Here is a 12,997-nt window from a genome sequence, read left to right on the forward strand (position 1 = left end):
TTTTGTTTTTAAAAATAAAAAAATAAAGACCAAAACAACCATAGACCAAAGTTTCCCAAACTGGGATCTGCAAAACCCTGGCGGCTCCTGTGGGAACTGCAGGGGGTTCGTACATTATTGGAACTATAATAATTAATTGATAAAAAAAAAAAAAGGTCAAATTTAAATGAATAAATAGATTGAAAATAATAAAAATTCAAATGAAACTCTTACTAAAAAAGATATTATATTGTATTTCTTTACATGCATGTCATGTGATAATTGACCAACATCCCAGAACCATGAACATGTGACAATGTTGCTAAATTATTGAAATATTGAATTATTGAACATTTTAAACCGGAGAGATTGCTTAATACATATTCACAAAATACTTAAGGAAATATTTCAGGTCAAAGTGGTTCGGTTGACAAAAGTTTGTGAATCCCTGCATAGACAATGGGGACAGTTTAACCGAATAATGAAGGGTTAATTTCAGCTCCGATGACGTCAATCTGTATCACATGTTCACTCCGCCGTGAGTCCAGTGTGTGCCGCAAACCCGGGATGGAAATTGAAAACGGGAATGGCGGCGGTACAACTGCACTGCCGAGCTAAAGATCAATGAATTCTCATGTGATGTTGTAGACCAGACTAACGGGTATTAATAGCACCCGGCTTAAAACGTAGACGGACCACCAGTCAGGGCAACCATGGAAATCTTTGGAAATTCAGAGCGCTTTAAGGTTTTTCCACCTCTGGAATTAGGAAATGACAGTACGTCTCCGATACTTTAAAGGCAACTTTTACATCTGGTTTAAGATCGCCGGCTTTCAATGAACATGTCTAGATGAACTCGTAGTTTTAGGTCGTGAGAAATTAACGCAAGCTGATCTGAGATAAAACGCGATTAGTCAGCTAGTTTCGTTGCATGTTTTACTTGATTTTGATTTTGCGGGTACGATTTTGGTCTTAAATTTGCGTTTATACAAATTTTAATAGAAATGGGACTTTTAATGTATTGTTTATAACGTCAGTTAATCTTTAGTAAAGCTATTTTTTTTTACAACGAAACCAACAACCTGTAAAAATGAGATCTCTGGCCCCGGGCATCAAACTCATTACCTCTTTCTCCAGAGACAGCTGGTGAGTAACAGGCCCATGTAAACACATCATACTTATACAGATAACATGCTCTATGATGTTAAATTTATAGGTTGTATAGTTGCAGACGTGATTATTGATTTTTGTTAATGTTATTGACTTTTGACGCTGCTCAAAAGTTCCTCATTAATCATCGGTAAAGTTTTCAGTTAGTGATAATGTACATCTCAACGTGTTGAATTCACCATTTTTAAAAAAATATATGTATATATATTTGTTTTATTTGATTAAAAATCACTAACCACAATTTAAGTTTGCAGTGCACCATAACAATTAATTTATGTTTTGTTTTATTTATTAAGAATCTTCCATCACAGTTTAAACCTGCTTATCCATATGTGCGTACTGATCAGTAAGCACAGACTACTGTGACATAAATGTTACAGGGTTCTCTTTTGCAGTGTGTATAGCCCTCAAACTGATGTACACTGTGTTAAGCATGCTTCCCCCACAGGAAATGCGTAAAAAAAATTATATAGATCATTCAGTGTGTGTATGTGTTTGCATTAGGTGAAGTGGCTTCCTGTGCGTCACGGAATGTGGTTTCATTTCTATGACTGCTTGACTGTTTTATGTAATAAAGCAAACACATTCTGCTTTCACCAATATTGTAAATAATTGTATTTAAAAACCTTCATTTTATTTATTCTGATTTATTTATTCTTTATTTTGATTAGGTACAGATTCTCCATCCTCATCCTAACATTTGTATTCTACACCAGCTACCACCTCTCTCGAAAGCCGATCAGTATTGTCAAGGTAATAAAAATTCATAGACCTGGACACTAAACATTAACTAGCTGAGTGATAGGCCTGATCTGTAGAGAAGTCATGCAACAAACCGAATATTTTTTTATAGACAGATAAATCACATGATTCCAGTCGCATGTGTAAGATGTGTTAAATAATACATTTAAGCTTGGTTTTTTTTTTTTTTCTTTTTTTTTTTTTTCTTGACAGAGTCAGCTGCACAGAAACTGCTCTAATGTTATTCATCCAGCAGACCTCAACATCACTGACAATGACACCTGGTGTGATTGGGCTCCTTTTGGTGAGTTTTTGATTGTTTTTAATAAAGTAAGATCTGCACTTCACACCTCCATCCATACATTTTCAAAAGTTTTGAGTTTGGTAAGATAAAAAAATAAATTATTTTAAAAGAAGTCTCTTATGCTCTCCAAGGCTGCATTTATTATTACAACGTACAATATCTATTTTTAAATATTTTAAAACGTAATGCATGGCAAAGTTGCATTTTCAGCATCATTACTCCAGTCTTAAGTGTCAGAAATCATTCAAAGATGGTGTTTTGATTGCTCAAGAAACTGTTGAAAACAGTTGTGCTGCTTAATGTTTTTGTGGAAACAGATTTTTTTTTTCAGCATTCTTTGATGGATTGTACATTTAAAAGAACAACATTTATTTGAAACAGAAATCTTTCGCAACATTGTTTTTACTGTCACTTTTGACCAATTAATATGTCTATGCTGAATCAAAGTATTAATTTCTCAAAAGAAAAGAAAAGTATTTCTGACCTTAACTTTTAAACGGTAGTGTGTATTAACGCATCAATCTGTGTTCAATTCAGACCAGAACAATTACCAGAGCCTATTTGGAGTGTTGGACAACTGCTTCCTCGTTGCATATGCTATCGGCATGTTCTTTAGGTATAATATTGGATATTCTTGGTTAGACTGGTGTGTTTTGCTTGATGTATAACACCTGTTTTTGAAATATTTTTGACAGTGGGATGTTTGGAGAGCGACTGCCCTTGCGTTACTACCTGAGCTCAGGGATGCTTCTCAGTGGCCTTTTCACTGCTCTTTTTGGCCTGGGATTTTATTGGCGAATACACTCTTTGTGGTATTATTGCTTAGTTCAGGTAAGCTAGATATATTTTATTAATATATCAACCAATGTGAATGGGTGTGTTGCTTAGTGAAAAATTAATCTAAATTTCTTATTGTGAAACCAAAAAAGCAGAAGTGATTCTTCTCCAATGGCGCGTTTCTAGTCAGGAGTGATTTTTCGAAGTGAAATTAAAAGCATTTGGCATATAATCAATTAAAAACATTTGTTTTTGTGTTTTCACATTATAAGTGACAGAAAGAAATATATCACATTGAACATTATCTCAGTTCAGTCTTACTGGCCCAGAGTTATTTCACTGTAAACCTTGAGTCATGTTGGTACGAGTCACATGGCTAGCACATGACCAAACCATGCGGATTACACTGATTCTTGAACTTGTCCCATGTGCTCATCAGGTTTGCTGATTGATACGTTTTTCTTTTGCAGGCCTTAAATGGGCTGGTGCAGACTACAGGCTGGCCGGCAGTGGTAGCGTGTGTTGGGAACTGGTTTGGGAAGGGAAAGTAAGTGACTCATATTCTGTGCTGCTTGCTCAGTATATGTGTTGTTGACAGTGCAGAATTGTATCTGCATTTTCCACTAACACAACTAAATGCAGATCTCCATAGTCCATACCTGCTGCTACAATCCTCAATTACAAACCATTTTATTTCAATAATATGACACATTTCAGGGTGAAACAGGATATTTAACAAGAAAATGCATCATTATCCATCAGGAGTTGATTGGATAAGAGCTAGATATGAATTTGAGTTAGCAAAACTACTCCAAATAACTATTTATAAATTTGATCCAATAACCTGCATGGCCAAAGTTATGCGAAGGCAGAGAAAGTTATTACATTTAGATTAAAAACTGATGGTACATTACATTAGTCAAAATAAACTAACAATGAACAATACTTCTGCAGCATTTATTAATCTTAGTTAATGCTAATCTTAACATTTCCTAATACATTATTAAAATCAAACAGATACTAAACTTAACGTTAAGTATCTGTTTACTTCACGTTATTTAACACACTGTGAACTAACATGAATATTAACAATTGTATTAACTAACATTAACAAAAGTTAATAAATGCTGTAATATTATGCTCACTGTTAGCTTATGTAAGCAAATGCATTAAAGTTTTACCAGGCTTTTTCATGGTTTAAATTTTATTCTCAAAATGTTGGGGTCAGAAGGATTATTGTTGTTATTATTATTATTATTTCATGTTTTATTTTATGTAAGTGCTAGTACAGACATTTATAATACTAAAAAAAATCCTTTGAAACTTTCTATTAATTAAAAAAATCCTGAAAAACCATACCCTGGTTTCCACAACAACAAAAAAAGCAGAACAAAGACTGGAGTAACGATGCTGAAAACCCAGCTTTGCAATCACAGTATTACATTACATTTTAAAATATAATAATAATATTTCAAAATATAACTGTTTTTACTGTGATTTTGATCACATAAATGCAGCCTTTTTTTATTCAAAGATCTAAACACCTCACTTTTGAAAGGCAGTGCCTTAAATAAAAAGTAAACGGGGTCCATTTTGATTTCATGTTGTCCTTTCCAAAAAAAAAATTCCAAATTTAAAATAACTCCAAATTATTTTATTGGTAATTGAATCTTAAGATTGTCAAAGTGCCAGATTGTTCTGTATATTCAGTCCTCCTGATGCTCTGTTCATGCAGGCGTGGATTCATCATGGGAATCTGGAATTCTCACACCTCAGTGGGAAACATTCTTGGTTCGCTCATTGCTGGTGTCTATGTGTCGTCCGCGTGGGGCCTGTCATTCATTGTGCCTGGTATCATCATCGCTTGCACTGGAGTCATCTGCTTTTTCTTCTTGGTTGAAAGTAAGTCACACATGTTATATCGGAGGGGAATTGGGATGTTTATGCATCCATGTTGTTTTCAAAAGACAGGAACAGAATCACAACATGCGGTTTCTCTTTTACAGAACCTGAAGATGTGAACTGTACTCCACCACAACACCATGTGAGTACATTTAAAAATGACTTTTCTCCTGCTGCAAAATATTTGACTTATCTACTCAATGAAACTTTAAAGCTAGGTTCACATAGTTTGATTTAATATGCGTCTTGCAGTGTGATTCCACTGGCTGCATGTTACTACCATAATTTTGCTTAAAACTTGAATGACTAGCTAAACAGTATTTTTTCCCTCAGCCATTTCATATTTGAGCTGAGTTGCAAACTATTGTGAAAAGGCTTACTGGCGCTTGTTTGACTGCCATTAGATTACAATAAATAAAACATTTTTGAGAAATTAAAGTATTTGCATTACTTTTGGCCTCTCATTTGCTACAGGATAGTACACAGCACTGTAGCACTGTAATTGGCTGAGAAATGACCTGCGAATTGAAAGCAGAAGCACTCGTGAACTGAGAGAAAAGAACTTGTAATGCTATCTGGATGAGTTTTAGCTGTCTGTTGAATTGTGTTATTAACTAAGTGTATCTCAGTGGGTGCAATTCACTACATGACTTTTAAAATCTGAACATTTTTAGAACACTTGCCGACTTTGTAAACGGTTACATAAGACAAACCAGGCTCATACATTAAATGACTGAGAATCACACATAACCAGATTTTCAAGTTGTACCGAACACAACAAACTTACACAGAAACGAGCCTCATTGCTAAAAGACACAATCAAATAAAAACAGTATGTGTTCTAAATTCAGCTCAAAATATCAAACATGTTTGATATCCTCCAACTGGAAGGAATCATAGTCTGAAGCTAAAAAAGAAAAATGGGAGTCTCTGCCCATCATACACTGATTTTCTGTGAAATCTGTCAACTCTGTCTAACCAAAATCTGCAGACTGGCTATAATTTCCAGCAACTAGCATTAACTCCTCCGGACTGCAAATCAGGAGGAAAAGCTGTGAAAAAGTCATATAGTGTATTCCACCATTAAGTACACAGTATGTACTTTAAGTATTGTCTCTTACTGTTCTTCCTTTAACAGACAGTTTTCCCTCCATTATCAAACACTAACAGGCTCTATTGTGTTTAGGAGAGTGTGGAGCAGGAGCCTCTCTTGAGGAACTCGTCCAGTAATGAGGAGATCTTCAGCAGTCACACCTCCACAGCCGTGGAGCCGGTGGAAGATCACACAGAAGCCATCAGCTTCGGCGGAGCGCTCAAGATTCCTGTGAGTGACCTGTTATTCTCAGTTTACACCCACAGCTGTTAGTCAGTCTATGTAAAGAATTTATTTTTAAGAGATGGAGTTGACCTGATCTGTTCTTATTGTAGATGAGCCAATTCTGTCAAGTGTCCAAACAAAAAATCATGCTTTTTGCTTTCCCAATCTAAATGTAATTTTTTTTCTAAAGTGTACACTGAAAGAAAAATGTTTTTCTTGCTTGTGTTTTTTTCTTGTTTTCTATTAAAAAAATATCTAAACATTCTTAAGTCAATGTACATTTACATGGGAAACAAAATGATTTAAAGGGATAGTTCACCATAACATGAAAATTGTCATAATTTACTCACCCTGGAGTTGTTCTAATGCCGTATGGCCTATCTTTTTTAGACCACAAAAGTGGAATTTAAAAAAAATGCCACGCTCATGCTCGTCCATGTAATGGCAGTGAAGAGTAACCAGCATCAAGCTTTTAAAAAATCTTCTATGCACAATTACATGACCTGCGTGTTCGTGAGACTCTATTAGCGCCGCAGTTCACTCTGTCTCGCCCAGAAAAAGTTGTGAGAAATCATTAACGCGACATAAGATTAACACGATTATGCGACATGAAATACAATGCCTAGAAATCCCAAAAAAAGTATCTGTGTACTTTCTTCACTGAGTCAGATATTATCGGACTGGAATGTTGTTTGTCTGATGACAGTCAGAATGACAGTTTACAGATGTGAACACGATAACTTCTTATGACAAACACAACGGATATATGAACCTCGAAGAAGGTACATGGATTGTGTTTCATGTCACGTTTTTGTTAATCATGATTTCTCACAACTTGTGTGCTTTTTCTGGGCGTTTCGGAGTGAACTGCTGCACTATTAGAGTCTCATGAATACGCAGGAGTGCACTGAAGACCAACGGCCAAGGTCAGGATTTTCATTAAATAATATATTACATTTTGATTTGTTTTACACCAAACCCTATCGAATACCCCCAGAATACTTGGAATATACGGCACGTGTCTCATGGGATCATTCTGTGATACTTTTGCGTCCTTTTTAAAAAGCTTGATGTTGGTATTCACTACCATTATATGGACAAGCGTGAATATTTTTTTAATTAATTTTTTATTCTCCTTTTGTGGTCCATAAAAGAAAGAAGGGCACACAGCATTAGAACAACATCAGGGTGAGTAGGTGAACTATCCCTTTAAGTCATTAAGTCTTGTTTTATGAAATAATAATAAATCATTAAAATTTAAGTGAGTTTGTGCTTAAAACAAACAAAAAAAGTTTAACATTTTTTTAAAGGGAATTCCAGATTATTTTTCTGACCTATAAACTCCCTTAATTTTATTAAAATTTCCAGCAAACAAGACTAAATATCTTAAGTAATTTTGCTTCTCATGTTAGTGTATCTTGATTTAAAAATGTTTCTAAATTTGTAGTGGAAAATAAGCCAAAAATACTGAGTAAGAAAATAATTTTTTACAGTGTAAAATGATTAAGTCTTATTTAATGGTCTTCAAACATTTTTAGTCCATTTTTGGATTTACATTTATTCCTTTACCTTTAGCAGATGCTTCTTTATGTAAAGTAACTTGTATGACGAATGCTACGAAATAAGCAATTCACCCTATTGAGTAACATCAGAAATGAGGAAATATGATGTTGCCAATGTGTACAAGTGCGTACAGAACAGTAACAGCTACATTCGTTTGTTGCCAGGACAAAAGTAAATATAATAATGTGATTGTTGAAAACTGTACTGTCTTCATCCTGCAGGGTGTGGTGGAGTTCTCCTTGTGTTTGCTTTTTGCCAAGTTGGTCAGCTACACCTTCCTCTACTGGCTTCCTTTATACATCGCTAATATTGGTAAGAATACTTCATCAGATGCTCGCAGATTTTCTTTCGGCTCTTATGCACAAATAAAAATCCCTATAAATTGCAACAAATCACAGAGTCTGCTCTATTCCTTAGCTCATTTTGATCCTAAAGAAGCTGGGGACCTATCTACATTATTTGATGTTGGAGGAATCGTGGGTAAGCAAATGGATATGATAAATATTAGATTTATTTTAGCCATAAGAAATATCTAAGTGTTTTTTTTTTCTGTGTTAGGTGGCATACTGGCTGGATTGATATCTGACTACAGTGGGGGCCGAGCCACTACTTGCTGTGCCATGTTGATTATTGCTGCTCCTATGGTGAGTCTCAATTGTTCTTTTGCCTTATTTTTGCCCAGACTTTGGGCAAAATGTCTACAAAATAAACACGAAATGCAAACTTATGTTTTAGCGAGATATTGCAAATTGATTTGAACTATTAAGAGGATGTAAAGCATTGAATGTTCTGTTATCCATTAACTAAAGCTAATCCGTTAGCTTTATGGACCATCAAATTTATATTTGTTCTGGTTTTAATGTGCAAGTTTATGTCCAGCGACACTGATTCTGTCTGTAAATGTTACTCTTAGTAGATTGTGTTTCCTAGAGAAAAGTGTCAAACTGACTAACTCGCAACAAGTTGTCAAAGTTTGCTCACAGTTTTTACAGTCAACTGAAATCTTGTACACACAACGCCTTCAAGCTCGAGTTTACCTGTGAACCTCTCTAAATGGATGGACAGGTTTATCTCTCTTTAGAGAACTGCAGCTGCTTATTCATATTTGCTTTTCTTCCTCAAGCTGTTCCTGTTTAATAAGATCGGCCAGAATGGCTTGCCAACCACCGTCTGTGAGTATAGAGTACCAAGGGTGTGTTTTGTATGGTTTTGTTTTGTGGGTTTTTTTTGTGTGTGTGAGGTTTTGTGTTTTTTTTTTTGTCAGAAAAATAAAAAAAATTGCATAGGTGGTTTGAAATTTGATTTAAAATCAGTTTATTTTTTTGGCATGCGTTTCAGCCTGCATGATCAGAATTGAAGATTGATTTTTTTTTCTAATACTTAAATTGCATTAAAGTTAAGTTTGCCATTGAATCCATCCTAACAGTCTAACCTGTCTACAATATTACATTAAGTAATATATTTTACATTGTTGAATGTATGGGGATGGTGGTGTAAGGATGATGTTGTTAATTATCAATGAAACAATTATCTTGTGAATATTGATTCCCACAAATAACAGCATGTCTCCTCCTCTTATGCCCTTCTCTGACCCGCAGGCATGTTGCTGTGGTGTGGTGCTCTCGTGAATGGACCCTACGCCCTCATCACCACTGCTGTATCAGCTGACTTAGTAAGCGTTTTCCTCCATGTGCTCTTCACATGGACATTTGTAAAGTTTCAAAAAATAAATAAAGACTCAAAACAGATATATCAACACTGACCTTTAATATCTTTCTGTCAATAACTGATCAATAAACTGTTTTGTAATGTATCAAGCTTTATGTGTTGTAAATTTCATAATGTGTTTCTTATCTTTAAGGGAACCCACGAGTGTCTGAGAGGGAACTCTAGGGCACTGTCCACTGTGACCGCCATTATTGACGGCACTGGATCAATAGGTATGCAGGGAATGTGAGGTTTTTTTTTTCCTTCTAGATATTGTGTTATAATCTGACAGTGAATTTTAAACGTTTTGTTCAACGTCAAAATCAAGCAATGTTTTTAAAAGGCTATTGACAGTAAATTGAAATGTAACATTCAGAAACCAATGTTTGTTTTGAAAACTTCCCAAATGTTACATGGTGTGTAACATGTTTAATGACCTCTAGGTGCCGCTGTTGGGCCTCTGTTGGCTGGTCTGATCTCTCCCACCGGTTGGAACAATGTTTTCTATATGCTCATTACTGCTGATGTACTGGCCTGCCTGGTGAGACTTCAGTTGATGTTTATCATAATGATTGTTTATTCCAATATTGTCTGTAATATTTATCCAATGTGTAATAGCATGATGGATGTATGTTTTCAAGCCAGTTTCTCACTGTCTCCCCTTGTTCTTATTTCTGTAGCTGTTGTCCAGACTCGTCTATAAGGAGGTCAGGGGATGGTGCGGATACACTACAAGGCAGAGAGGGTGAATATCCCTAATTCACTCTTGTTCTTTGCGTTTACGGTGAAATATGTAAGGAGATTCTGAATGTATTCATGTAAAACTTATTGATATTGGGCTGTCAATAGATTAACATTTTTAATCACAATTAATCGCACCATTTAGTGTGATTAATCACATACTTATCGTGAAATTAAGCATACAACATTGATCTTATTTAATGTGTTTTATTTGTCAGCATTTGCTATCCAGTAAAGTAAACTATCAGATTGAAGGATGATTCTCACAAAACGGTATTTTCTTGCTTTTTTCAAAGTAAATTTATGTCTTTCCAAAAAAGTTCCCTTCGAGATACCAAAATGACACCTAATAACCAAATGATATAAGGAGTCCATATAATTCATACATTTATGCACACCAAAAAAAGAAATTCAGGCCAAAACTTTTCAGAATTCAGTGAACAGTATGTGTACAGTGCAACAGCAAAGAGCTTGTTTAAAGCTTTTTAGTGTTTGTTGACGTTTTAGAAGTGTCAAGTTGCAATACTGAACAGAACCACACGGGGAAAAACCTAAACCAACCGCCTGGACCTGACTGCATTACATGCCTACTACAGTACACAAATCCATTCAGAATTACTAAACACAGCAACATACACAGGACAGTTATAAAATGTACTGAAATGTGTCTGTGCATAAATACAATGTGCGATCAGTGTGCCAAAAGCGCACATACACTTTTTTTTAGCATCTATATAACTGACTCACGCATGCTTACTGTACGAGTCCTATATGTTCGTGTTTTAAAGCTAAACAGACATTATCGTTCTCTCTGCCATCTCTGATGTTATAGCTTAAGACTGATTTTCTTTGCATTAGTGCTTTTTTGGACTGGATAACTGGACTGAAAATGCTTAAAATGATCTGATCGGAAACAGAGAAGCGAAAGGTTTAGAATAGAAAGTTCTTGCACCATTTTAGATGCGTGTGATAAACTCCTGACTTCTTAGATCATCTAACTGCGTGACGTAAATTACTTTAATGTCGTAAATTTGCATGCTCCGTTCATTTATTTGCGTAAAATTATTTTAACGTGCTAAAGTTAAAATGAATTGCATGCGTTAAAGATGACAACCTAATTCAAATGAATGCGCATATATATATATATATATATATATATATATATATGTGTGTGTGTGTATGTTTTTTCATTTTCTCTCTCTTCACCTTAAGATTGTCATGAAGATGTTGAATATTTTATTTGAATATTTAATAAGAAATACATTAATAGACACATCTATAATTATTCCAAACTTTTGGCCTGTAGTGCATAAATGAAGTTGTTGTGGTTTTCTATTTAAATATATTTTAAAAAGTAATTGATTTCCTGTATTGGCAAAGCTCAATTTCATGTGTCACATGATCCTTCAGAAATCATTCTAATAAGCTGATTAAGAAATGTTTTGATTATTCTTCAATAGGAGTTCTTCATCTTTAATAGCACTTTTACAGTTATTTTTTTAATTTTTTTGCTAAATCTTCCGTGCCGTGACATCATTGGCAATGACTTTAAGGTTTATTTTTAACCATCAATATTTAGCTAGTGGCCTTTAAATCTGCAGAATGATGCTGCTTGGGCTAATTGCCATTACATGTACTTGATATTAGTGGCTGCCCAAAATATAAATCATCATAACCAAAGCAAAGCTGTACTTGAACTAATTGCCTTTGGGCCTTCCTGGTTTCAATATAATTCAGTGAAGGCTATTTTTAGAGATTGCAAGGCAATCACAATTACTCCAAGAGGCAACCTGTCTTGGGAGTTGTCAGTTTTTACTGTTTTCCCAAGTGTGTGTGTGTCTGTGTGTGTGTGTGTGTGTGTGTGTGTGTGTGTGTGTGTGTGTGTGTGTCTGTGTGTGTGTGTGTGGTGGAAAATGATGTATGCACTTCAACTGTAATATCATTACGTCTCTGACACCCTTGTAATTATCAGTCCGTTTTTTTCCGGTAATGAATTTTCCATTAAAACAAAAAATGCTAAGCAAAGCCATTTCTGTGCTTTTTACTACGTACATTCATTCCACTAATGGTCTCCAATAGCCCCTTTTGACACTCGTCAAATCCACAGGTGGTGATTATTTGATCTGGTTTTTGTTTTATTACATTGAGTGAATCTGCTGATTATTAGGGAAGCGTTTAATTTTGCACCATGTGTTTGCAGTGGTTTCATCTGTTCTTTTCTTTCAGGTTCAAAGAGATCTGAGGAACAAGAGAATATCACACCTGTGGCGGAAAATGACCTGCAGCATAACGACAAAAAGGGACCACGGATTGATCCAACACGCCAAGCCTTTTTAGGCCCCAGGGTTATTTTATATGAAAATTGTAACATGAGACTTTCATCCTTTTATAAAGACAATGGAACAAAGCTCACCTGCTGCAGTGAAGGAGGAGGAGAGTTACACACTCCCTTGTCCACACGTCACCTGAGCGGGATGAATACAAGAGAATCACTAAACTCCTTCATTTTAATACAGGATGTTTTTAGTGACTGATGCTTAATACAAATGTAGCTTTTTTCTTGCATTAAAATATGCCATCAGTCAGTCCTTTTATCTGTGCGGTGTTTGTGATTATTCATAACATGTTTGTTATTGGTCTGGCTCTCCGTGTGATTGAATCTTACCTACAGTGTGTGTGTTTGAAAAGGACCTGAATAAGTATTGCAGTAGATACTGACGTTGTGTTCATGTACGTACACAACTCAACTTAATAAAAATAGCAGGTACTGTAGCTCTGAGCATCCCAAGATAACC

General features: G+C 35.2%; 1 protein-coding gene across 2 annotated transcripts; it reads left to right on the plus strand.

Moving 5' to 3' along the window:
- Nucleotides 1-475: 475 nt before the first annotated feature.
- slc37a2 (solute carrier family 37 member 2) lies at nucleotides 476-12,796 on the plus strand. Of its 2 annotated transcripts, none has more exons than XM_077206511.1 (18): nucleotides 476-1,125; nucleotides 1,821-1,902; nucleotides 2,104-2,194; nucleotides 2,732-2,810; nucleotides 2,890-3,025; nucleotides 3,442-3,518; nucleotides 4,707-4,873; nucleotides 4,978-5,015; nucleotides 6,060-6,197; nucleotides 7,976-8,066; nucleotides 8,172-8,234; nucleotides 8,313-8,398; nucleotides 8,878-8,926; nucleotides 9,353-9,426; nucleotides 9,616-9,694; nucleotides 9,905-10,002; nucleotides 10,142-10,254; nucleotides 12,429-12,796. In XM_077206511.1, exons 1-17 carry the CDS (start codon nucleotides 1,070-1,072, stop codon nucleotides 10,208-10,210), a joined length of 1,473 nt encoding a protein of 490 aa, XP_077062626.1. In that variant the 5' UTR covers nucleotides 476-1,069; the 3' UTR covers nucleotides 10,211-10,254; nucleotides 12,429-12,796. The 2 variants fall into 2 exon arrangements, with proteins under 2 accessions (XP_077062626.1, XP_077062625.1); XM_077206510.1 differs by having other exon boundaries at nucleotides 10,142-10,206.
- Nucleotides 12,797-12,997: the final 201 nt, after the last annotated feature.

The sequence above is a fragment of the Siphateles boraxobius genome, unplaced genomic scaffold (genome assembly GCF_051911475.1).
Source record: "Siphateles boraxobius isolate OS27281-9 unplaced genomic scaffold, OSU_SipBor_1 56, whole genome shotgun sequence".
In the NCBI taxonomy this organism is placed as follows: domain Eukaryota; kingdom Metazoa; phylum Chordata; class Actinopteri; order Cypriniformes; family Leuciscidae; genus Siphateles; species Siphateles boraxobius.

Bases quoted from the DNA above. Each gene is read 5' to 3' on its own strand.
- slc37a2 (XM_077206510.1), top strand. From the start codon at position 1,070: ATGAGATCTCTGGCCCCGGGCATCAAACTCATTACCTCTTTCTCCAGA. The intron at 1,903-2,103 runs GTAATAAAAATT...TTTTCTTGACAG, and splicing joins AGCCGATCAGTATTGTCAAG to AGTCAGCTGCACAGAAACTG. The intron at 8,067-8,171 runs GTAAGAATACTT...TCTATTCCTTAG, and splicing joins TTTATACATCGCTAATATTG to CTCATTTTGATCCTAAAGAA.